The sequence below is a fragment of the Ovis canadensis genome, chromosome 3 (genome assembly GCF_042477335.2).
Source record: "Ovis canadensis isolate MfBH-ARS-UI-01 breed Bighorn chromosome 3, ARS-UI_OviCan_v2, whole genome shotgun sequence".
In the NCBI taxonomy this organism is placed as follows: Eukaryota; Metazoa; Chordata; class Mammalia; order Artiodactyla; family Bovidae; genus Ovis; species Ovis canadensis.
Genome location: NC_091247.1, coordinates 106,580,207 through 106,607,879, shown reverse-complemented (window position 1 = coordinate 106,607,879; position 27,673 = coordinate 106,580,207). Strand labels below are relative to the sequence as shown.

General features: G+C 37.7%; 1 protein-coding gene across 1 annotated transcript in view; it reads right to left on the bottom strand.

Annotated features, from left to right (window-relative positions):
* Positions 1-4,334: 4,334 nt before the first annotated feature.
* Positions 4,335-27,673, bottom strand: part of ZC3H6 (zinc finger CCCH-type containing 6) — a 71,377-nt gene continuing 48,038 nt past the window's right edge. The window contains exons 5-12 of the mRNA XM_069580638.1: positions 27,465-27,598; positions 19,289-19,405; positions 18,582-18,693; positions 15,132-15,241; positions 13,522-13,772; positions 12,721-13,211; positions 12,166-12,399; positions 4,335-6,818 (exon numbers count right to left, since the gene is read on the bottom strand). Of these exons, the coding sequence (XP_069436739.1) occupies positions 5,347-6,818; positions 12,166-12,399; positions 12,721-13,211; positions 13,522-13,772; positions 15,132-15,241; positions 18,582-18,693; positions 19,289-19,405; positions 27,465-27,598 (2,921 nt within the window). The 3' untranslated portion in view covers positions 4,335-5,346. The remainder of the gene's footprint in view (positions 6,819-12,165; positions 12,400-12,720; positions 13,212-13,521; positions 13,773-15,131; positions 15,242-18,581; positions 18,694-19,288; positions 19,406-27,464; positions 27,599-27,673) is intronic.

Here is a 27,673-nt window from a genome sequence, read left to right as displayed (position 1 = left end):
CTTTCAGGAAGGCCTGGAAGCTTTCCATTTACAAACTCTCATGAGGACATGGATCCCTGACAGTCTACCTTTAACTACCGAATATTTATTAATATTAAAGCAAAGCAATGCACTGTGAGACAGATATTATTAGAAATATTTTTATTTAAAGTCAGACAATAGAAAGATGTCACAGAAGAAAACTACAGAAACTTGAAACAACAGAATGCAACTTGGAAAAGTTACTAGTAAATGAGAAGGGGGGAAAAAATATATTCCTGATGTTACCAAGGAATTTGTTAGTCCTGGTGTAGAATAATTTATCAGTTCAGCAAAGTATACCCTTTGCTGGTATCTTTTGAACAGACAATAGATTAATGATTTAGTTAATTTACTAAATTAATAGCTACTGAAATCCTCCAAAGTGAAACAGTCAAGAAAGCATTTCCCCAACATTTGAGATATGTGGGGAATTGAAATAATAACTGTAGGAAGTTGTTTTTTATTTAAAAAAAAAACACTACTTCATACTGAATAGGTTTAATCTAAATTTCAGCTTACAGATGGTGCTTATAAATCTCATAGAAAAAGGGTGACCAGAAGTCTGGACATGGCACCACCCCTTACCAAACACACACTACATCCTAGGACACAAGTGCCATCAATGCCCTTACCATGGGCAAGCACAGCAGCCTAGAAATGACAAAAAATGAAATGACCTGGGCACTGGAACCCTGGATCGATACTGAGCCCTCTCTGAATCCTTGGTGGGGAGCAGTGGGTTTAAGATAAGAAACATAAAAATTTTTTTTAAACTTTGGCAAGTATAGCAATGACTATTTCTCGATTGTCACTTTTAAAGGAAATATTCTGCTTCAGGAAAAGATATTTTCCTATCTTATTTTACTTCTCTCTCAAATATTTGGAGGGCAAATTCCTATAAAATAGAGGTGGACTAAAACCTCTTATCTGTAATAATTAATTATTTGCCACCTTCTCTATTTAAAAAGCATAAAAAATGTAGAGTCTATCATTAATGACAAATCCCCAAGACCTTGCTTGTAATGGAAGTTTGGAAATGTGATTTATTTTTTAAAAATTGGGCCTCTATGTATTTAATTCCTTTATAATAATCTATATATCAGATTCCTGACAAAATAATATTACCTAATGCAAATTTCATCACTCCTCTCAACCTTAACACCTTCACAGAGGTATTAAAATTAGTAGAGTACTGATCCAAGGAGCAAGGAGCTTGATAATTTACAAGGTTGATTTTTTTTCTAAAATGCTATAACTAGCTCTATAATAACCTTTTTCTCATAAATTCTAAGTTTAAAAAACAAGAGATTCAATGATAAATCAAGCTATAATATATTATTCCAAGAACTCACAGTCATTGGGACAAACAGATTTTCATTATGCCCTCAATGATTTTCCCAACTGTAACACATGACTGTTGTATTCCAAAGGATAATGAAGCATGTTTAAGGACAAAACACAAGACTCAAATTTATTCATAGTGTTAGAATAAAATGCTATTGGAAATTCACTAGGTTAGGCATATCTTCATAATTCTGGCTGAATTTTGAGGAGAATCAGAAGGGGAAAATTAGAGAAACATTTTAAAATGAAAACATGACACTTTAATATGCAGTTCTTTCAAAGTACAGAAAGAATCCTTCATAGATCTACAGGGATCTATGTTTGATCTAGTCAAACTTCTACAATGAAGTAGTAAAATCATCTTGTAAAGCTTGGAGGATTCTTAGAATCATGAATTATTGTAGAAACATGTTAACTCTTAAATAAAAGCTGCCATAACCCTACGTTCATATTGTTTGGGTGGGTGATGGGGAGAAGAGACAAGAAAAGAGAAGGCTGGTGCCCTATGTCTAATGAAAGAGGCATAATTAATGACCATACTCTTTCTAATACAATCCTGAAGTGGCTCTGCCACATCTATTTTGACAGATGGAGGCACCTGCAAAATCTAAACTTGGATGGACGTTGGGAAGCAATCAAGAAGCAGTTAACAAAACACCTACTGCGTGCACAGAACTAGGCTTGTTGCTGTGTGGAAACAGAAGAACAAGCAGACGCGTACAGGTTCAGCCTCCAAAAACACAAATTTTAAGACATACTTTTCATTTCTTATTTTAAAATCATAAATTCTAAATGTTATGTTGGCATTAACTTAAAGTCTTAGGTCTGTATCCTTTCCAAGAAAGCCAGGTTAAATTAGGGGTTTTGTTACAACTGGTAGATCCTGCTGATAAATAACATACTAAGAAACATAACCCCAGCAGTACAGCAATTGGTAACTACTGAAGCTGGTTCTGCAAACCACATGAAGTTACTTGGGGGAGAAGGCATTACCTAAACACAAAGTCATAACACATAAGTGAGGAAAACAACTTCAAACACTCAGACACTCTTCGGTTACATTTTGTCAAGGCTTACACTTCCTAAACTAAGCCTTATTTAAACTAAGCAAATTTACTAATGATTACTAAACTTTGAACATAATATTATCAAGTGCTCCCAAACCATTTCTGAAGAGATGATTATGACTCTTCATCCTAGAAATTCCCAGAAGGCCTGATACTGAAGGAGGCAGGGGCACTATCGGTGGACTGCTTGACTGCAGATCAGCCCTCCAAGACATGCCCTTTGACGCAGACAGCCTCTGTGAGGCGCAGTTCTCAGCCCAGGAGAGTGAACTCAGGGAGAGCGTGTCTATCACGAGACTCTGTGCTGTGCAAATGGAAATATACTGACAAGCCCTAATATCCCAGGTCACTGGGAATTTTCAAACTTCAAGATGCCATTAACCAAAGAAAAATGCACCTTTTTCCAACAAGTGATCACTAAGAAAGATCTCAATGTCGCATGCTTGCAGAAATACATATTAAGAGATGGGAGTAAATATCCTTATTGTTTCTAAAAGCCAACAGCCTCCCATTGACTGAGTTGGCCACTTCACCCATACCACACATGCTATGATTTAAGCAAACACGGTCAGTCACAAAACACGAAGTCATAACACATAGGTGAGGAAAACACAACACAGACCATCACAGGATTTTCACCTTCTGTCAATATCCAACCTGTCTAAAGTGAGCATATATGTCAGACCCTGAATAGACACGACAAGCCCATAGAGCTCTAAAGTAGAAAAAGCCCTGTAACTTAATGATACACAAAATGTTCAAGGAAATTGCTAACCTGATGGGTTAATACTCTCTGAAACAACTTCTACTGTGTCTTACTATTATCTGAAACTTCACAGAATTGATGAACCACACAAACCATATTATATTATTTTGGAATCTGTACAACTTAATGCAAACCCAGTGGGAATGTAATGATTATGTGTGTGAAATAAAATATAAATCAATTTTATATTTACAAATACTTTAAAGTAATAATTCATTCACTCCTTACATCAAATCTGTGAACAGTCAAAATCATACCCATTTCACAGATAACAAACTAGACACTGAGATAAAACACCTATAAATCAGTTCAGAACAAGAATATGAATTCCCTGTCATAAACCTCTAACCCTCATAAGTTCTCTCCTCCCTCTCTCTCTTCTAATTAATTCAGCAAGTAGCTTATATGAACATTCATAAAGGATTTTTTTACTAATCAATTATCCTTCAACTTGCTTCCAAAGGACAGCAAGTCAGAAAATACTTTCTATAATAGCTGTAAATTTCATTTTTTAACCATAAAATGTTATTCAGAATCATTTTAGGCAACAATGTAACCAAAGTAAAAATAGTAGGAACTCACATTCCCTTGAACTTAGAACACAATGAACTTCTGAGGTAGACAGGCAGAGTTCTTGTTCACTTAACTGCAACCTCATTTCAGCATGGAATCAGAGCAAAAAAAGCAAAAGGTGAAGACGGGAATAGGAAAGATATACATTAGTATTAAGCCATGTGCTGAGTTTTAGGTTCCCACACAAATATTTTGCTGTATATTTTAAAAATCACTTCTCAAGTGCTGATTTCCTCTACTTCCATTACCTTTCACAATGAAATGCTCCTTTTAAATTACTTGCTGGAGTTGTTACTAGCAAACACTGTCAGATACCTCTAGTCAAAGATATTAATATATACACTTAGCCTGAGACTTAAGTGTAATACTTAGTTTTAGTTATAAATAATATATGTATAAAGTAAGTAGGGTTGCCATTATTTATATACTGCAATAAATATATAAGAATGAATACAAATTATTTTTCATAAAAGTACAATTTCTAATCCATTGAGGAGGTTTCCAAACTATGAGGACATAATAAAACACCAAGCAGTCTCCTCTGTTATAGAATGCCAGTCAGGTGAGATCTGAAAGAGAGTCTTTATTGATAGCCATATACAGTTGACTACACCATCTCTGTGTTTTCTCGCTATTTAAGAAAAAATATAGAACCTGCACACTTAAAACATTATCAATGCAATAGATCACTACAGACTCACCGGATCATTTAAAATTTTGTTAAAAACTGCCAAAGTCATGATGAATACAATTATTGCAGCTACACAATTTGAAAAAGTAATATAAATTATGCTGCTAAAGACAAAAGACATCAAAATGCATAAACATCATAACGTAACAGCAATAACTCATAACTATTATTATGAAAAATTAAATTTAAAAAGTTATGTTGAGAATTTGGAAATTTTTTACTTTAGCAAAACATTCTATTTATATATCTCCAACTTCTATGATACAGTATACCATAAAATACATTTAAAAGATATGACATTCAAATGCTTCATTTACACAAATAATATTGCCAGTAATAATAAAAGTGATGCCCTTAAACATGAACTGCTCTGCTAATATTAGATTTAAAAAATGTTTTCTTTACTTCACTTTACATTTTAGCTAGCAGTTAGCATTACATATTAGTCAGTTCTGTGTTGACAAATTGAGAGGATCCTAGTCAAAATACTGTTTCTGAAAAGTAATGTACATTATATTGCTTGAAACTAACAACCATATAAAAGTGGTGATCATTTATCTAAACACTGATTATGAAAGACAAGTGGCATATATTCAGGCAAAGTGTTGAGTTCATGATGGTTTATTTACAATAAAAGTACTTTTACTGAAACTAACATGATATATAGGTTTCTATGTCAATGACTACAGTCTCTTAAAATTATAAAAATACTATATAAAATACCACAGGCTTTGGAGGATATAACTTCGTGTGGTTCTGGTACTAGCAGCTGAAAAGTGTTTATAATTTAAAAATAAATAAACTATAGAGGTAAAACAGTTACAAAACAGCAGGGGACTGCCAACAGTCAGGAGAGAGAAAATAACTGCTTGGTTACACAACAGCTAACAAAATGGTGAAGCTGTTGGGTCAAAAGTTTTAAAAACCTCCTTCAGAGATTTGTCATCTGTTTCTTTGCTGGGATCATCACCGGGGGTGGGGCTCACCTGTCCCAGATGTTTTGACTGCCTGGGATCGCTGTACTGGGGTCTGATTAGGCCTGTTAATGCCTGAATTGGAAGGCTGTGCACTGCTGGGACTTGAACGGTACCAGAACTCTGGCGAACATCCGTCTGTGGGTCAGCTGGGCGGTCAACAGGGACGTCCACATTTGGAGCCATTTTCTGTGGTAGGATTGCTTCTCCAGGAAGAGGCTCATTTTTGTCACTACATTTTAAACTCCCGCTTTTTTTCTGGTTCTCTGCATTTTCTGCTGCTAGCTCTGATGTAGAGGGTGAACCTTGCTCCCTGGGGTCATACAAACTAATACCGCTAAGGACTGAACCCGGAGTTCCCAGGGGAAGGCCAGTTGAAGATGAGAGTTTGGGGGCATATGGAGGTAAAGCCCCAGGACCAGAACTGCTAGGTACCGCCCCTGAGGGCTGTGATGACCCCAGGTTTGGCCTGGTCCCTAAAGGAGGGGCAGTCTTAGACATATGGGGGTCCTTCATAACTGCTTGATGAGGCTCTGTGTTGTGCAGTCTGTGAAGTCTAGGATCAAAATTTTTTTGCAGCCTAGGATCTCCTAATTTACTTCCGGAACTATGTGAGTCTCCAAATTGATCTAGGTAGCCTTCTCTGTTTGCTGTGTTAATTTTGGCTTTGGCTGCTAGTTTCGTATCAGTGGACACTGTGTTTTGACGAAGATCACTTTTTGTATTCCATAACCTACTGAGCCTCTGGTCAGCTATAAGAGGGGGCAGAGGTAAATTGATTGAAGAGACTGGATCAGGTTTAGGTAAAGGAACTGGTAGTAAGTCTTCTGGAGCCCACACGATGTGTTTGGCAAAGTTGGGTTTGGTTAGGGTAATATCCATTTTAATGTGACTAAACTGTCTCAGCTGTGACCTTGGGTCCTGCAGCATCACACCAGGGGAAGAATCCAGAGGTATTAAGAAAGCCTTTTCTCTCAGCTCTCTTTCTGTATCTTCATCATCATCTCCTCTTTTGTGTCTGATGCTAGGGCCGGTGTTGCCATGATGTGAATCAAACTTGGCTCCAGCAGCAGCAGAACTGCCATGGCCGCTTCCACTCCCTCTTAATTTCCTGGGATCCCATGCAAGTCTGAGATCCAGCGGGGCAGACTCAGAAGATTTTTTAATGTCTTGCCTTGAGATAGTCCTGAGTCTAGGGTCGACAACTTGGTTTCCTTTATTCTTCTCTCTAGCAAGTCTCGGGTCAGTAGGAAGGCCAGGTTCTGTGGAAGGCTGCTGCTGACTCCTCAAAGTCTCTGTTTGTTTCTGCAACGTTCTCAGTATTGACTTGACACTGCTCCCTTCTTCCTCTTCACTACTGGAGTACCAGTTAACAGTTTCATCTAAATGCAGACAAAAACTATTGTAAAGAGTGAAGCATTCATATTTGGCTTTAATTAAAACACATAGGCTATTTCTGAAATAAGGGTAGTCTAACTTCAAGATAATACATCATAGAAATGACAGAGTTTCAACACTGGAACAAGATAAGAGGTGATATAACAACTAACAATTCAGTCACTGTACTCTATAAAGAAAGAAGTATGGCATCAGACCATGTAAAATGTCCTTCCAGTCAGAGAAGAGTCTGGACCTTTCATTCCAGCTGGCCAAAGGGAACTCAGAAATGTGTCAGAAGACAGGGCTGAGGGAGAAGGGAAAACACTCTAAAAAAGAAATTCCAAAATGTTTTGGCTGTCTTTAATTCAAAGTGAAGGTGAAGTTGCTCAGTCGTGTCCGACTCTTTATGACCCCATGGACTGTAGCCTACCAGGCCCTACATCCATGAGATTTTCCAGGTAAGAATACTGGAGTCGGTTGCCATTTCCTTCTCCAGGGGACTGGAACTGGAATGGGTGAATTTAATGCAGATGACCATTATATCTACTACTGCAGGCAGGAGTCCCTCAGAAGAAATGGAGCAGCCATCATGGTCAACAAGAGTCTGAAATGCAGTACGTGGATGCAATCTCAAAAACGACAGAATGATATCTGTTCATTTCCAAGGCAAACCATTCAAAATCACGGTAATCCAAGTCTATGCCCAAACCAGTAACGCTGAAGACGCTGAACGGTTCTATGAAGACCTACAAGACCTTTTAGAACTAACACCAAAAAAAGATGTCCTTTTCATTATGGGGGACTGGAATGCAAAAGTAGGAAGTCAAGAAACACCAGGAGTAACAGGCAAATTTGGCCTTGAAATATGGAATGAAGCAGGACGAGTTTTGCCAAGAAAATGCACTGGTCATAGCAAACACCCTCTTCCAACAACACAAGAGAAGACTCTACACATGGACATCACCAGATGGTCAGCACCAAAATCAGATGATTATATTCTTTTCAGCCAAAGATAGAGAAGCTCTATACAGTCAACAAAAACAAGACCAGGAGCTGATTGTGGCTCAGATCATGAACTCCTTATTGCCATATTCAGACTTAAAGTGAAGAAAGTAGGGAAAACAACTAGACCATTCAGGTATGACCTAAATCAAATCCCTTATGATTACACAGTGGAAGTGAGAAATAGAGTTAAGGGACTAGATCTGATAGACAGAGTGCCTGATGAACTATGGACGGAGGTTCGTGACATTGTACAGGAGACAGGGATCAAGACCATCCCCGTGGAAAAGAAATGCAAAAAAGCAAAATGGCTGTCTGAAGAGGGCTTACAAATAGCTGTGAAAAGATGAGAAGTGTAAAGCAAACGAGAAAAGGAAAAATACAAACATCTGAAGGCAGAGTTTCAAAGAATAGCAAGAATAGATAAGAAAGCCTTCCTCAGAGATCAATGCAAAGAAATAGAGGAAAACAACAGAATGGGAAAGCCTAGAGATCTCTTCAAGAAAATTAGAGACAAGGGAACATTTCATGCAAAGATGGGCTCAATAAAGGACAGAAATGGTCTGGACCTAACAGAAGCAGAAGATATTAAGAAGAGGTGGCAAGAATACACAAAAGAACTATACAAAAAAGATCTTCATGACCCAAATAATCATGATGGTGTGATCACTCACCTAGAGCCAGACATCCTGGAATGTGAAGTCAAGTGGGCCTTAGAAAGCATCACTACAAACAAAGCTAGTGGAGGTGATGGAATTCCAGTGGAGCTATTTCAAATCCTGAAAGATGATGCTGTGAAAGTGCTGCACTCAATATGCCAGCCAATGTGGAAAATTCAGCAGTGGCCACAGGACTGGAAAAGGTCAGTTTTCATTCCAATTCCAAAGAAAGGCAATGCCAAAGAATGCTCTAACTACCACACAATTACACTCATCTCACGCGCTAGTAAAGTAATGCTCAAAATTCTCCAAGCCAGGCTTCAGCAATATGTGAACTGTGAACTCCCTGATGTTCAAGCTGGTTTTAGAAAAGGCAGAGAAACCAGAGATCAAATTGCCAACATCCGCTGGATCATGGAAAAAGCAAGAGAGTTCCAGAAAAACATCTATTTCTGCTTTACTGACTATGCCAAAGCCTTTGATTATGTGGATCACAACAAACTGTAGGAAATTCTCAAAGAGATGGAAACACCAGACCATCTGACCTGCTTCTTGAGAAACCTATATGCAGGTCAGGAAGCAACAGTTAGAACTGGACATGGAACAACAGACTGGTTCCAAATAGGAAAAGGAGTACGTCAAGGCTGTATATTGTCACCCTGCTTATTTAACATATATGCAGAGTACATCATGAGAAACGCTGGGCTGGAAGAAGCATAAGCTGGAATCAAGACTGCCAGGAGAAATATCAATAACCTCAGATATGCAGATGACACCACCCTTATGGCAGAAAGTGAAGAGGAACTAAAAAGCCTCTTGATGAAAGTGAAAAAGGAAAGTGAAAAAGTTGGCTTAAAGCTCAACATTCAGAAAACGAAGATCATGGCATCTGGTCCCATCACTTCATGGGAAATAGATGGGGAAACAGTGGAAACAGTGTCAGACTTTATTTTGGGGGGCTCCAAAATCACTGCAGATGGTGACTGCAGCCATGAAATTAAAAGATGCTTACTCCTTGGAAGAAAAGTTATGACCAACCTAGATAGCATATTGAAAAGCAGAGACATTACTTTGCCAACAAAGGTCCGTCCAGTCAAGGCTATGGTTTTTCCAGTGGTCATGTATGGATGTGAGAGTTGAACTGTGAAGAAAGCTGAGCGCCAGACAATTGATACTTTTGAACTGTGGTGTTGGAGAAGACTCTTGAGAGTCCCTTGACTGCAAGGAGATCCAACCAGTCCATTCTGAAGGAGATCAGCCCTGGGATTTCTTTGGAGGGAATGATGCTGAAGCTGAAACTCCAGTATTTTGGCCACCTCATGAGAAGAGTTGACTCATTGGAAAAGACTCTGATGCTGGGAGGGATTGGGGGCAGGAGGAGAAGGGGGTGACAGAGGATAAGATGGCTGGATAGCATCACTGACTCGATGGACGTGAGTCTGAGTGAACTCTGGGAGTTGATGATTGACAGGGAGGCCCAGTGTGCTGCAATTCACGGGGTCGCAAAGAGTCGGACAGGACTGAGCGACTGTGAACTGAACTCTCCAGGGGATCTTCCCGACCCAGGGATCAAACCCAGGTGTCCCACATTGCAGGCAGACGCTTTACCATCTGAGCCACCAGGTAAGCCTTCTTTAATTGAAGCAATCCCTTAAATTTCATACCTCTGGATTTATCAGATAACAAGGAAGAGCTATTAAAAAAAAAAAACTGGAACGAAAACAAAACACTAACATTGAATGTTAGGAAAGCAAAAGGAACTGAGCATATATGGGCCCCAGGCTTTTCTCTCATAAATTTTTAAATGTTTGACCTTGTGAATATATTACTCAAACTCTAAATTAAAAGCAACAAATGAAACTAACACCCTAAAATTTACATACTATAACTTTATAAGAACTTTGGGCCTTACTCTTAAAGCCTATGTAACTTTAGCATGAGCCATAATGTTAAGAAGCTTAACAGTCAGAGATCTTCTCTCTAGTAGAGAAGGAAATAAAAACTGACACCTCAGGAGGGTGGGTTTCCTTCTTCTCCATTAAAACATATATAGATCATCTCTGAATTAGCCATGTACATGTATATATGTACACACACACACTTATGTATATCACCGAATATCTTTAGTCAATAGAATAGCACATATATTCTCACTTTTATCTCACTGCTCACCATGCATTTCTGTCACATGGAAATTTAGCATTACACAGTTAGTTTGAACAGAAGAATGCTACAGAACAAGCACTCATATTTAGGGGAGGATGTGGCTTTAAAATAGTATACACTATATCACAATGGCAAAAACTTTAATTCATACCTCAGTGTCTGAAAAAAACTACTTGTAGACACTGGATCTCTCTTTTTTTCTCTGACCTCCAGGAAGTCTAGAGCTAGACCTGTGGTTCACTTTCAACTGTTGTAGTTATTTTAAACATTTCTGTGTAGGAGTTTCACTCCTCATAGAATTTGGTACTTAATCCAAATCCGATCCAAATAGGTAAGATGCTATTTAATTTTCAGTTTCATATAAACATATTTTATAAGCAGTCTTAAAATCTTTTTGGAACAAGAATGAATATGGAGCAGAAAGAAAGTAGAACAGCAGAGAGGTCAGTGGAAAGCAGGTATTAGAAAATGAATAAAAGGTTTCTATCAGCTTTCTATCAAAGGACAAATAAATTCACAAAGGCAATAAAATTTTAAGAATGAACACAAACACACAAAAATCTGTTTAAGATGTTTTCTGATTCCAAGAAAACAAGCCTTATAAAACATTACCAATTTTATAGTATTATATATAAAATTTTATATCTCTTAGAAAAGTTTTATTTTTTTCTTTATGAAAATATAAGACTTTGTTACACTTTAAAGAAAGAACACTATTAAAATGATTATTTCTTAAAATTAGCACCTAAAGAAGTAAATATAAATTATATAGGAAATTAACTTATTAGAAATTCCTCACTTCCCTGTCATGTTAAATAAATGAAGGTTTAATACTATCTTTGCCAATGTAACAATGTTTATATAACTTGTGGCTACTAGCATTATCCAGTTTTACATAGTTATTCATAAATTTCATGTTTCGCTCATTTTTGGCCATGCCTCAGAGCATGTGAACTTCCCTGACTCCTACAGTGGAAGGATGGATTCTTAACCACTGGAATGAGGGAAGCCCTTAATTTCATGTTTAAGGTTGGCCAAACATATCAATTTTTTAACTCATAATAACAACTGGTTGATTTCCAGTTTTCTTCCCTTAACTGAATTAACTAATTGCTGTAGACTTATCAGTATCAAAAATACTAAGGGAAACTTAAAAATCTTTTATATTAAAAATAATATCCTTTAATAGTATAGCAGAACCTGAAGGAAACAGCCTCTGCCCATAAAAATCTAATAACCAAATAATTTTGAACTTGAGTTACAAGTTAAAATTCTTAAACTCAAGGCTATCTTGTTTCTGTTCTATTTCTCTTCAAAAACAAAGCTTAATAACAAGTGTGCTTCCAAGGCCTCACACTCCAGTCTGATTTATTGCTTCAAATCAAACCCATTGCAATTAATTACTAATGCATCAATGGCTCTGGAAATGACAATCAACCCCAAGAAGACAGTAGCTGTAAGTAGCTGGAAATAGAATAGGTAGATCCAAACAGATACGACGCTATCATGACACCTGACACACCTTCTTCCTTGCTTGGTGTCCTCTGAGGCTGGGTGCTGCTTGGTTCTTCATCTTCTTGGTATTTCTGAGTAAGTCTGACAAAAAGAGCTCTCTGGACAGCAGGGAGGAGACCCAGTGCAGGCAGGGGGCCCTGGCCTGCCACATTACTGCTGCTGTCGGACCCACTCCCACGGTTAGGTGAGTCTGGAACAACTGGAGCCTGGTGCTGGGCAAAGTCACCGTGCCACACCCCATCTACATACACAACACAAAAAGGCACAAGACACTGATTGAGCACAAAACTCCAGGAGACAAGGACCGCTGTGCCTTGTAAGAAACTGAGTTACAATAATATCACATTTGATTATCAGATTATTATGTAACAGTAAGCACTGTTTAAAGTTATCGCAAAGTCCATTGTTAGAAATATTTGGTCAAATTGAAAACACACTTTAATATTTCAATTTCATCATATTTTCCTTTATTTAAAACACACATGCCTTTCATGTTACTAAAGAAACATAGGACTCCAGATATTTTAAGTTAGAAATGAGTTATTTAGAAAGGTAAACTTACCACCAGAGTGACTGGGTGGCTGAAAATTATGGACAGCATGCTGTGAATAGTAATGATCATAAAACTCAGCGGGATTTTGTAAGGAATCATAGCTGGTACTGAGCTGCCTTTCACCAGGTGGGTGCGATGAGCCTGGAGAGCAGTGATTCTCTCTAGGTACTTTCATTACATGTTCTGGAAAGCCCGAGCAGTGGTAAGAACCACTCATATTTGGTGGTGTCAAAGGCGTATCTGGTTGACCAAGTACTCCAGCTTGACCGTGAGGGCCCACAATTCCTGGGGGGCCAGGCAGCAAAGGTGGGCTCTGTGGCACTGGTAGGCCAGGACAGTGTCCAGGGGAGCCTGGGTGGATCACAGGACTGTTGTGTCCCTGAGACATGTTAGGGCCAGGACCTGGACTTGACCCCGAACTATAGACATGTTGAGGATGTGGGCTGCTTTCCTGAAATTGTGGTCCTGGTGGTGAGGCACTGTTATAAAATGCTGGTGGCCTGTGGACAAAAGAATAATATTTCTTAGTTCAAAGAAAAGAGACAAATAAGAACATTACATCTCTAAATAGATATTGGACCTTTGCTGACAAAGATCTGTCTAGTCAAGGCTATGGTTTTTCCAGTGGTCATGTATGGATATGAGAGTTGGACCATAAAGCAAGCTGAGTGTTGAAGAACTGATGCTTTTGAACTGTGGTGTTGGAGAAGACTCTTGAGAGTCCCTTGAACAGCAAGGAGATCAAACCAATCAATCCTAACGGCGATCAACCCTGAATATTCACTGGAAGGAATGAAAAATTTAACTTACTTCTTTCCAATTTTATGTGCTAAATCCACAGTAGGTTTTACAACTATTTCAAAAAGAGATGGAATCTTCTTGAAATCATCAGAGAGATCTGTCTGAAAACCATCTTCAGGATCAGAAAAGGGAAAATGCTCCAGTGGGGTTGGCAGAAGTCCAACTCCTGGAGGTGGTTTGGGAAGAGGAGTTATGCCATGCTTTCTAAGTTCTTCTAATTCTCTTTCATCTTCATTTGCAGCTTCTTCAGTATTCAACACCTAAAGATAATTGGCCAAGATTTACTATTTCAAAACAAGCTTTCTTCCTCACATTTAAAACTGTGAAGACTTGAATAAACTAGTTTTGTTAACAGAAAAAATATAATATTAAAGTTGAAATAGATCAGAGATAGTGAACTAATTTTTTATAAAGAATATGAGGTTCAAAGAGGTAAAGGATATTTCTCAAGTAAATTAGCTTTTTTTGAGATCACATTTTGTGGTTACCAAAGGCAGAGGGTAGTAAAAGTAGGAACTGGATGAAGGTACTAAAAGGATACAAACTTCAAGTTATAAGGTAAGTAAGCACTAGTGATGTGAGGCACAACATGGTGAATAATTAACAGCACTGTACCTTTATATATGAAATCTATTAAGGGTGTTCATGGAAAAAAATCTTTTCTGTTTCTTTAATTTCGTATTTATCTGAGATAATGGATGTTTGCTAAGCTTGCAATAATTTCATGATGTATGTAAGTTGAATCATTATGTTGTACACCTTAAATTTATACAGTGTTGTATACCAATTATACCTAAATAAAATTGGAAAGTAAATGACATTTGAACAAGAGCTCAACCAAGAAAAATAAAATTTATGATGGACTGGTTGAAAAAATTTGTGATGGACTGTTTTCTAATGGCAGAACAATGATAAGAACAAAAGATTCTGGTGGTTTTTTTTTTTTAAGGTTAAGGCAATTATATTATTTGCTATCATTAATAAGTAAAGAACTATAATAGGTGCCACTAACTGCTGCTGCTGCTGCTGCCAAGTCGCTTCAGTCGTGTCCGACTCTGTGCGACCCCACAGACGGCAGCCTACCAGGCTCCCCCGTCCCTGGGATTCTCCAGGCAAGAACACTGGAGTGGGCTGCCATTTCCTTCTCCAATGTATGAAAGTGAAAAGTGAAAGTGAAGTCTCTCAGTCGTGTCTGATTCTTAACCACCCCATGGACTGCAGCGCACCAGGCTCCTCCATCCATGGGATTTTTCAGGCAAGAGTACTGGAGTGGGGTGCCATTGCCTTCTCCAGCCACTAACTGAGCTTTTACTATTTACTAGGACTGGTACAAAGTGTTTCATGTACATCACAATTGAATCTTATAAGAACAAAATATTCTTAATTCTTAGTCCAATATTCCTGCTTTTCTAACACACTACATTAACAGAATAAAACATAAAATAAGTCCTTGCTTTCTCAGCAAGAAAGTGAAGTTGCTCAGTCATGTCTGACTCTTTGCGACCCCATGGATTGTACAGACTCCTCTGTCCATGGTATTCTCCAGGCATAAAATATGACTTATAAAACATGATTAAAGTCTAATGAATCTGTAATCAAGGTGCAAAAATATTACTTACTTTGTCCAAAAGTTTCTTTGTTTCTTTAGTCAGATCATCATGTGAAAATTTACAGTTGTCTCCTTGGTAACATTTTGCTCCACTATGATAGAACTTACATGGAAATTCATGTAAATAAAAACATTAAGGAACAGACCAAGTAAAATCAAACTCTCATATTTTTAAAACAAAAAATACAACTGTGAAATCAATATAACTTTATTACCATATACTATACTAAATTTTCAACAGTCACAGATTATTTAATTTTTAATTTTAAGATTAAATATTTTAAATATGCTGTTGCAGAACATTCAAAAATTTTAAGTCTCTTCTACTCTATTAGAACTAGAAAACAGTTTTTTAAGAGCTTAATTTTTTTGTTTTAAAAAACTTGACTGTACAAACTATTATTTTTTCTGTCAGTGAAATTTATGTCTTCTATAATAGTAGAGTTAGTAATGTGGGTAATTAACATAGACTTCCATAATAAGAGCTCTCAATCAAGGTTTACAAATCATCTCCCAAATTACCATTGTAAATAAATTATGTCTAAAATCTAGTGCAAACTCTAGCTGTTTTCACCACTGATCAAGAGAGTCATGTTAAGGTTTCAATAGTTTGTTGAAAGTACCATGCTAGGAAAATGTTACATATAAATAGAGCTTGGATAATTAGCTAATTCCACTAGTACTTCTAAAATTTCACTTATTTACTTTCACTCATGTTTGGCTGCACTGGGCCTTTACTGTCGTGTGCAGGCTCTCTCTAGCTGTGACTGGGGGCTGCTCTCTAGCTGTGGGCACAGTCTTCCCACTGCACTGGCTTCTCCTGTTGCTGAGCACAGGCTCTAGGGTGTGCAGGCTTAAGCGGTAGCAAAGCATGGGGCGCAGTAGTTGTGGCATACTGGCTTAGTTGCCCCACAGCATGTGGAGTCTTCCTGGAACAGAGATTGAAACTGTGTCCCCTGCCTTGGCTGGTGGATTCTTTTTTGTTAGTTACATCGATTTTATTTTTTTAATTGGAGGATAACTGGTTTACAGAGTTGGGTTAGTTTCTGCCATACATGAACATGAATCAGCCACAGGTATACATTACGTCCGCTCCCTCTTCAACCTCTCTCCCACCTCCCTCCCCATCCCACCCTTCTTGATTGTCACAGAGCACCAGGTTTGATCTCCCTGTGTCACACAGAAAATTCCCACTGGCTATCTATTTTACATATCATAGTGCATATATTTCTGTGTTACTCTTTCAATTTGTCCCTCCCTCTCCTTCCCCTGCTGTGTTTACAAGTCTGTTCTCTATGTCTGTGTCTCCATTGCCTTGTAAACAGGTTCATCAGTACCATCTTTCTAGATTCCATATGTATTTGTTTCTCTCTTTCTGAATTACTTTACTCTGTATTCATCCACCTCATTAGAACTGACTCAAATGAGTTCCTTTTTATGGCTGAGTAATATTCCACTGTGTATATGTACAACTTCTTTATCCATTCATCTGTCAATGGACATCTAGGTTGCCTTCATGCCCTAGCTATTGTAAGTAGTGCTGCAGTGGACACTGAGGTTTCTTCAATAACCATTTTTTAAAAATTGAAGTATAGTTAATTTACAATGTCATGTAAGTTTCAGGTATACAGCAAAGTGATTCAGATATATATATATATATATATATATATATATACACACTCTCTTTCAAGAAAACAACTTTTTAAAGTACAAATGGCTATAGCTATTTATAATGGCTATGGTATAATTTAATTATGTAAACTGTTACTTTACACAATAAAACAAAATACAGAGCAAATAAATTTTGAGCAAATGTTTATATCTATGAAGAAAACTAAAGGAGTCTGATATTGTCATGTTAAAGTTAAATATCCCAACAACCAAAACCACAAACTAATCTTAAAATTTTGGAGACAAAGATCTAAAGAAAATATTAAATCTAGAAGTATAGTGAAAAATATACCATTTCAGCTGGTGTATGTTCTGAGAATTTCTGAGGAGTTTTTGGAAATTTATTACTGAAATCATCACACTGATAAGGTCAAGAAAGAAAAATAATGTGATTATCTTAGCAGATACAAAAGACAACTGATAAAATTCAAGTTTTTTTATATTAAAACCTCTTAGTAAAATAAGGATATATATTAGATGTTGTTGTTTAGTCTCTGAGTCATGCTCGACTCTGCAACCCCATGGACTGTAGCCTGCTAGGCTCCTCTGTCCATGGAATTTCCCAGGCAAGAATACTGGAGTGGGTTGCCATTTCCTTCCCCAGGAGATCTTCCTGACCCAGGGATTGAACACGAATCTCCAGGCATATTCTTTACTACTGAGACACCTAGGAAGCTGAAGAATTTATATACTTAACTTGATTTTTTTTAATCAATCTTAAAAATTGTAGCCACAAGCCAAAGCAAAAGGGCATTACCCTTGAAACATGTTTTATGCTTCACAATCCCTATTATTTAACATTTTTCTGGAAGTGCAGCCAATACTATTAAAATTGTCATGCCACAGATGGCATGACTATGGAGAAAACATAAGAATAGATGAGAAGATTTCAGAAACTGTTCAATAAGGTGTCTGGTTTCTAAAGAAATACATCAAATCTTAAAAAAAAATTTGTTTGAATAAGACAAATTTATTATAACATTTTGATACAAAAGGAGTATTTGCCCTTAGTAAGTATCAAACATACTACTACAGAGCAGAATGGTCAGATAGCACAAGGTATAATGATATATTACAGAAACAAAACTATGCTGCTGAAAACTTAGAATATGGGCAGGTGACCTCTTAAATCTGTGAAGAGGAGACAATGAACTAACCATTTGGAAAACAATAAGGTCTTTACCAAAGGAAATGTTATATATATATATATATATATTTATATATATATATTTAAATTATTTTTAACTGAAGGATAATTGCTTTACAAATTGGTTTTCACACATCAACACAAATCATATATATATATGTACCATATACAGTGAAATGCCACATGGGTAGAGGCAGGAATACGATTTAAATGTATCAGAAGTAGGGAAGAATATACAGGGTAGTGCTTCTCATTTGGTGGTAAGATTTGACAGTACTTGAACTTTATAATTCCCAACAATGATAATTTATTATTTATGAACCCAAGTAAATAGTAATTAAGTCACAGAATAAATATGTTGCCAACTCCTTCAGAAAACACAGCCTCTTGAAATACTTATAAATATTATTTAAAATACGTTTATTTCAGATTTTTTTTCCAAAAGGAAGCTATTTCATTTCCCTAAAGAAAAAAACTCAGTTGATCTTCTGAAGTGCAAAGGCTGAAGAGATCTGGTTTACATAATGTGTTATTTTAAACTTAAAACCAAACTAGGCTTTCCAGATTGTACTTAAGATTTTTAAAGCCTCAATGCCACTTGAAAACTGCAATATTTTGGTTAACATTTTTAATAAAGGATATTATGCATATAAATGCAGTTCTCTCCTTTGGTACAATATCCTTGTAAATAAAATTTGCAGATCTCTTTCCTCTTCTCCAACTCTGCATCATGATCAAATTTACATTGATCTCCCTGTTCACAAAAAAAGAGAAAAAAAAGTAACCACTGAGTTGAATTTTCTCTGCGGTGTTTCATGGTAGAACCATGGTCATATCTCCCATCTTTAAATAATGAACTCACAGTAACTGAAACAATCCCTTAGAATTCTTGCCCAGGATAGTGGAGGTGGCTTTGGGCAGAGAGGCAGAACAGTGAACATGACCTCAGAGGACACTGCTTGGCTCCAGCACTCACCATTTCTGGCTGAGCTACTCTGGGGACTCATTTTTTGGTTTGACCATGATTAAAATGAGAATAATAACAGTAACTGAACTTTACTGCATCATTGTAAACATGAAAACATTTAATATTAGTAAGACAATTTGAAGAGCACGTGCCACATAGCATCATGTGTCAGTAAAATAAAAACTGATTTCAACAAGCTATATTATTGTCCCAGAATATAATTATATGAGTTCTGATATACAGTATTCAATGCGAGATCCATTTTGAAGAACTAGTTTTATTCCAACTATATGAGAAAACACTCACCACCCCCTAAAATGACCTTAAATTTTAAAGATTATTTCAGAAGTTAAAATGATTTATGATACCCCTATAAATTTACCTTAATACATCTCCCTTCCAGAAAGTATTTACAGATTTGTTTTCCTTTATGTTCCACTGTATGTTGATTAATAAATTCCTGAGTCATAATCTTCCATTTTTTCCCTGGTTTACTATACTGCAAGAAAAAAATTTACTTAAATAAAACATATGAAGTATTAAAAAAGACATTAAAATTCATACTAAAATGGATCTAGAAAGCAGTACATATTGATTATTAAAAGTGAACATTATTAAGATTATTAAGACTGAACATTATGATGCTATTTATTTATCTAGAGAGAGGCGATGCACGCAAGCATGCTTTTAGAAAACTGCTTACGATACTGGTAGTTGCAAAGAACCCTATCTCTAATTCAATGAGGACATCTAACTACATTTTTCAAAATAAAATTGTGAAAATTTTAAACTTAATAATAACACTCAGTTTTGGCAAAGACACAATAAAAATATGCACTTTCACGTATAGTTGGTAGAAAACTTAAAATATTGATATTGTTTGACACAAAATTTGTACTTTTCAGCACAAAATTCTGAAGGAATTACCAGGAAGGCACATGAAGATTTATCCACAAAAATGACCATTGCAGAATTATTTATAAGTAAAACGAACAAAACCAGGAAATACTCTATGTATCTAAAACTAGAACACAAAAAACACATTATGGTACATTTAGAATATTATAAAGTCATTTAAAAAATCATCAGATGGAAAGACAATCTGGGGACACAGAATGTTCACAATACCTTACCAAGTGAAAAAGTGATCTGAGTTTATAATAATAAAGACAAAGAAAAAAACAACTAAAAGAATATACCCCTACCTTTAAGAGTGTGTATCTCTAGATGAATTTCTAAAATGTTATAGCTTGTTTGTATGTGTGGTTATTTTGTATTTTCTTTAGGGAAAAAAACTGAGGATATATTACCTTTAACTTTTAAACTTAAAAATTAAGAAAACCTAGTATATGATAGGAAATCTCACAGCCCTACTTGCTTTCCTTAGTTTTTCTCAGGCCCCTATTCAACTTTTGCTGCAAGTATAAGAAGGCTGAGTAACAACAAAGTATGAGCTCTATGAAAGAGCACTGCTTTTCAAGCTCCTAGCAGGCACAGTGCCTTGCACACTGTAGGAGGTTCATAACTATTTACATTTCTGAATTGTTATCAGTTTTCTCTTTCCCCTCAATTTGCTAGACAATGGAGAACAAAGCACAATCTACTGAAATCTCTCATAGCAAACACCTGAGGCAATAGAGAGGTAAAGTTAAATCTGATCCTCAGTGCTCACAACTGATGAATGATAGAATTCACCTGATTTCTGGAGAAAAAAAAAAAGTATCAGAATACCAGGAAAACATAATCTTTGAGTTTCTTTTAAAAAAGTATTTACAGATACACACATATATACATACACACACACACACACACGTGTGTGTATCCCATGAAAACTCAAAGAAACTCATTATACTCTACTCTGATAGGATCATTTTAAATGTCTTCAGTTCAGTCATTCAGTCGTGTCAAACTCTTTGTGACCCCGTGAACTGCAGCATGCCAGGCCTCCCTGTCCATCACCAACACCTGGAGTCCACCCAAACCCATGTCTATCGAGTCGGCAATGGCATCCAACCATCTCATCCTCTGTCGTCCCCTTCTCCTCCTGCCTTCAGTCTTTCCCAGCATCAGGGTCTTTTCCAATGAGTCAGCTCTCAGTATCAGGTGGCCAATGAACACCCAGGGCTGATCTCCTTCAGAATGGACTGGTTGGACCTCCTTGCAGTCCAAGGACTCTCAAGAGTCTTCTCCAGCACCACAGTTCTAAAGCACTGATTCTTCAGCACTCAGCTTCTTTATAGTCCAACTCTCACATCCACACATGACTACTGGAAAAACCATAGCCTTGCCTAGACTGACCTTTGTTGACAAGTAATGTCTCTGCTTTTTAATATGCTGTCTAGGTTGGTCATAACTTTCTTTCCAAGGAGTAAATATCTTAATTTTATGGCTACAATCACCATCTGCAGTGATTTTGGAGCCCAAAACATAAAGTCAGCCACTGTTTCAACTGTTTCCCCATCTATTTGCCATGAAGTGAAGGGACCAGATGCCATGATCTTAGGTTTCTGAATGTTGAGCTTTAGGCCAACTTTTTCATTCTCCTCTTTCACTTATATTAAGAGGCTCTTTACTTCTTCTTTGCTTTCTGCCATAATGGTGGTGTCATCTGCATATCTGAGGTTAGTGATATTTCTCCCAGCAATCTTGACTCCAGCTTGTGCTTCTTCTAGCCCAGCATTTCTCAGGATGTACTCTGCATATACATTAAATAGGCAGGGTGACAATATACAGCCTTGACGTACTCTTTCTCCTATTTGGAACCAGTCCATTACTCCATATCCAGTTCTAACTCTTGCTTCCTGACCCGCATATAGGTTTCTCAAGAGGCAGTTCAGGTAGTCTGGTATTCCCATCTCTTTCAGAATTTTCCAGTTTATTGTGATCCACCCACTCAAAGGCTTTGGCATAGTCAATAAAGCAGAAATAAATGTCTTAAACCTACATAAATTTTATTTACAAACATTTTCTATTTCTATGGGAAGCTTCCATAAGCCTCTTATCCTTATCCATCAGGGGGCAGACAGAATGAAAATCACTATCACAGAAAACTAATCAAACTGATCACATGGACCACAGCCTTGTCTAACTCAATGAAACTATAAGCCATGCCGTGTAGGGCCTCCCAAGATGGATGGGTCATGGTGGATAGTTCTGTCAAAACGTGGTCTACTGGAAGAGGGAATAGAAAACTATTTCAGAATTCTTGCTTGAGAATCCCATGAACAGTATGAAAAGACAAAAAGATATGACACTGAAAGATGAACTCACCAGGTCGGTAGGTGCCCAATATGCTCCTGGAGAAGAGTTGAGAAATAACTTCAGAAAAAATGAGGCAACAGAGCCAAAGCAAAACAATGGTCATCTGTGGATGTGACTGGTGATGGAAATAAAGTCTGATTCTGTAAAGAACAATATTGCATAGGAACCTGGAATGTTAGGTCCATGAATCAAGGCAAATTGCAAGTGGTTAAACAGGAGATGGCAAGAGTGAATATTGACATTTTCGGAATCAGTGAAATAAAATGAACTGGAATGGGTGAATTTAATTGAGATGACCATTATAACTACAACTGTGGCCAAAGATGCCTTAGAAGAAATGGAGTAGCCCTTGTAGTCAACGAAAGAGTCTGAAATGCACTACTTGGATGAAATCTCAAAAACGACAGAATGATCTCTGTTCGTTTCCAAGGCAAACGATTCAATATCACAGTAATCCAAGTCTATGCCCCAACCACTAATGCTGAAGAAGCTGAAGTTGAATGGTTCTATGAAGACCTACAAGACCTTTTAGAACTTACACACACACACACACACACACACAAAAAAAAGCCGTCCTTTTCATCATAGGGGACTGGAATGCAAAAGCAGGAAGTCAAGATACACCTGGAGTAAACAGGCAAGTTTGGCCTTAGAGTACAAAATGAAACAGGGCAAAGGCAAACAGAGTTCTGCCAAGACAACGCACTGGTCACAGCAAACACCCTCTTCCAACAAACAAGAGAAGACTCTACACATGGACATCACCAGATGGTCAATACTGAAATCAGACTGATTATACTCTTTGCAGCCAAAGATGGAGAAGCTCTACACAGTCAGCAAAAACAAGACCGGGAGCTGACTGTGGCTCAGATCATAAACTCCTTACTGTCAAATTCAGACTTTAACTGAAGAAAGTAAGGAAAACCACTATACCATTCAGATATGACCTAAATCAAATCCCTTATGATTATACAGTGGAAGTGAAAAATAGATTCAAGGAATTAGATCTGATAGAGTGCCTGCAGAACTATGGATGGAGGTTCGTGACACTGTACAGGAGGCAGGGATCAAGACCATCCCCAAGAAAAAGAAATGCAAAACGGCAAAATGGTTGTCTGAGGAGGTCTTACAAATACCTGAGAAAAGAAGAGAAGCTAAAGGCAAAGGAGAAAAGGAGAGATACACCCATCTGAATGCAGAGTTCCCAAGAATAGCAAGGAGAGGTAAGGAGGCCTTCCTCGGTGATCAATGCAAAGAAATAGAGGAAAATAATGGAATGGGAAAGACTAGAGATCGCTTCAAGAAAATTAGAGATACCAAGGGAACATTTCATGCAAAGATGGGCTCGATAAAAGTGAGAAACGGTATGGACCTAACAGAAGCATAAGACATGAAGAGGTGGCAAGAATACACAGAAGAACTACACAAAAAAGATCTTCATGACCCAGATAACCATGATGGTGTGATCACTCACCTAGAGCCAGACATCCTGGAGTGCGAAATTAAGTGGGCCTTAGGAAGCATCACTATGAACAAAGCTAGTGGAGGTGATGGAATCCCAGTTGAACTATTTCAAATCCTGAAAGATGATGCTGTGGAAGTGCTGCACTCAATATGCCAGCAAATTTGGAAAACTCAGCAGTGGCCACAGGACTGGAAAGGTCAGTTTTCATTCCAATCCCAAAGAAGGGCAATGCCAAAAATGTTCAAACTACCGCACAATTACATTCATCTCATACGCTAGCAAAGTAAAGCTCAAAATTCTACAAGCCATGCTTCAACAGTATGTGAACCATGAATTTCCACATGTTTAACCTGCATTTAGAAAAGACAAAGGAACCAGAGATCAAATTGTCAACATATGTTGTATCATCAAAAAAGCTAGAGAGTTCCAGGAAAACATCTACCTCTGTTTTACTAACTATGCCAAAACCTTTGACTGTGTGGATCACAACAAACTGTGGAAAATTCTTAAAGAGATGGGAATAGCAGACCAACTTACCTGCCTCCTAAGAAATCTGTATACAGATCAAGAAGCAACAGTTAGAACCAGACATGGAACAACAGACTGGTTCCAAATTGGGAAAGGAGTATGTCAAGGCTATATATTGCCACCCTGCTTATTTAACTTCTATGCAGAGTACATCATGAGAAACACTGGGCTGGATGAAGCACAAGCTGGAATCAAGGTTGTCAGGAGGAATATCAATAACCTCAGATATGCAGATGACACCACCCTTATGGCAGAAAGAGAAAAGGAACTAAAGAGTCTCTTGATGAAAGTGAAAGAGGAGAGTGAAAAAGCTGGCTTAAAACTCAACATTCAAAAAACGAAGATCACGGCATCCGGTCACATCACTTCATGGCAAACAGATGGGGAAACAATGGAAATAGTGACAGACTTTATTTTTGGGGGGTGCCCAAAAATCACTGCAGATGGTGACTGCAGCCATGAAATTAAAGGACGCTTGCTCCTTGAGGAAAGCTATGACCAACCTGCTGCTGCTGCTGCTGCTGCTAAGTCACTTCAGTCATGTCCGACTCTGTGTGACCCCATAGACGGCAGCCCACCAGGCTCCCCCGTCCCTGCCATTCTCCAAGCAAGAACACTGGAGTGTGTTGCCATTACCTTCTCCAATGCATGAAAGTGAAAAGTGAAAGTCAAGTCGCTCAGTTGTGTCTGACTCTTAGCAACCCCATGGACTGCAGCCTACAAGGCTCTTCCATCCATGGGATTTGCCAGGCCCAAGAGTACTGGAGTGAGGTGCCACTGCCTTCTCCGATGACCAACCTAGATAGCATATTAAAAAGCAGAGACCTTGCTTTGCCGACAAAGGTCTGTCTAGCCAAAGCTATGGTTTTTCCAGTAGTCATGTATGGATGTGAGATCTGGACCATAAAGAAAGCTGAGTGCCAAAGAATCGATGCTTTTGAACTGTGGTGTTAGAGAAGACTCTTGAGAGTCCCATGAACAGCAAGGAGATCCAACCTGTCAATCCTCAAGGAAAGTAGTCCTGAATAATCATTGGAAGGACTGATGCTGAAGCTTAAACTCCCAATATTTTGGCCACCTGATGTGAAGAACTGACTCATTTGAAAAGACCCTGATGCTGGGAAAGATTGAAGGTAGGAGGAAAAGGGGATGACGGAGGAGGAGATGGTTGGATGGCATCACCAACTGATGGACATGAGTTTGAGTAAACTCCGGGAGTTGATGATGGACAGGGAATCCTGGCGTGCTGCAGTGGGGTTGCAAAGAGTCAGACATGAGTGAACAACTGAACTGAAAATTTTTTTAATAAACGTTTTCTATTTCTAGGCTCACTTAGAACAAGTAGTTATAAATGACCAGTTCACATATGCCTTCTCCACAAGGATTGTGGCTGTAATAAAATAGGCAGCCAAAGAGTGCACCATGAGAAGTCAAAGAGCCAACTTGAGGAATATAACTCTGAAATCAAAAAGTAAAAATATTAGGTAATGACCCCCCCCCAATAAAACCCACTGAAGAATGCACCAAGTTGTACTATGTAGTAGCCCATCAGGCTCCTCTGTCCATGGGGTTCTCCAGGCAAGTATACTGGAGAGGGTTGCTACTTCCTCCTTCAGGGGATCTTCCCAACCCAGGGGTCAAACCCATGCCTCTTACATCTTCCTGCACTGGCAGGTGGGTTCTTTACCAGTAGCAGCAACTGGGAACCCCTTTAGTCGCTCAGTTGTGTTTGACTCTTTGTGACCCATGGACTATAGTCAGCTAGGCTCCCCTGTCCATGGGATATCCCAGGCAAGAATACTGGAATGGGTTGCCATTTCCTTCTCCAGGGATCTTCCCGACCCAGGGACAGTATCCATGTCTCCTGCTTGACAGGCAGATTCTTCAGGAAAGGGAAAATGTCCTAAATCTGATAAATGCACAAGAAAGAATTTATTCTTATTTTCTATCACAAGATTAAGAAATTTTTTAGTTGCAAGCTAGATCTGGAAACATCTAAAATGTTAGTGCTTGAAGGGGCCATTTGAGTTAATTTAATACTGTACTCTAATATTACATGTTAAGCAAACTGAAGCTCAGAGATAGGCAGTAACTCCCTCAAAACTGTATTTTCCTGGAAGCTAATATTTTTTCATGTATAGGGTATAAGTACTGAATCTAGGAGGAGGTTTACTCAGAAAGTATTCACATTAATTTGGTCTAGTGAAAGCAGCACATCCTAGACAACCACACCTGCCTAGAAAGATGGAGAGGCAGGTTATAGTTTCCCAGAAATTTTAAGCTTATTTGCAAAGCTGTTATTCCACAGAACAGTGAGTTAAGAATGAATGTTTGTAGGTGTATGGGGAAAAAAAAGAGTTCATGGTGAAGTAAATTTTAGAAATGATGGGTTGAACAAAGTCAGACTTCTTTCTGCCTAACCTGCTCAGAGCCTTTAAACATTCATGTTGACTGAGAATCACCAGGAATAGAGTAGTATGTGCTGGGTTTCACAAATTTATTTGGTCCTAAACTTTTTTTTAAGGTCATACTTGCTAGCAACTCCCTAAACAGTATACTAAGGAGTATATTAAAAAAATATTTGCCCATTATCTTTAAACCCAGAGATTAGAAAACTGAGCATTTTCCAATTACAATATTAGTATCCCTTTTCTATCAGTCAGGGTTACAGCTATTGATAACCCCTTGCTCTGCATAATTCAATCAAATCTTACTGGAACAATGGCAGAATACAGAAATTGGATTACTCTAATCTAGAAAGTCACTACAAGGTTGAAATGTATTTGTTCAGAGTTCAGTTCAATTCAACATACATTTATTCAGTCTCTACTATACACATGGTTCATAAATTGACCCTTCCAAACATTAATACCTCCTTTCTTCTCTTTCAAGGATTTCAATTCTAATAAGTAAGTAAATTTACCACTGTCTCCCTTCTTGGTCCTGCCACGTATTGAGCTACCAAGCATTTTACTGCCATTTGCATCAAGGGAAGATGACCCCTAGGAAGGAAAAGTACAACAGAGAACCTACAGAACAAAAATTTTTGCTTTCAGACATATCAATTTTATTTTGAAGTGCTTTCGAACTTAGCAATTTCATTTCAATGTCACCTAAATGTGCATCTGTATACTAGTATCATAACTAAGTAAAACAAAACTTGTTTTTGGAATTCATCTATATTCATTTGACCTGAACTGGAAATTTTTCATTTACTAGGAAAATAGTATTAAAATCACAATGCTTCACTTGCAGCCAAGTAAGTTAAAAGGTAGAATCCTCAATATATATAAATTCTCATTACCTCATGATAGTCATCAGTTCCTGAAAACACATTTGGCCCTTTGTTGACCCTTCCGCCACGGTCTTTGCGTTTGATTTTTTTCAGCAAACCTCGTCCACGAGCAACATTAAAACTTTTAACCCTCTGCTCAGTACCTACAAAAGTTAAAATGTACTCTAGATGTTATAAATAAAACAGCACACCAACCTACTAGTTTACAGAGAATAGCA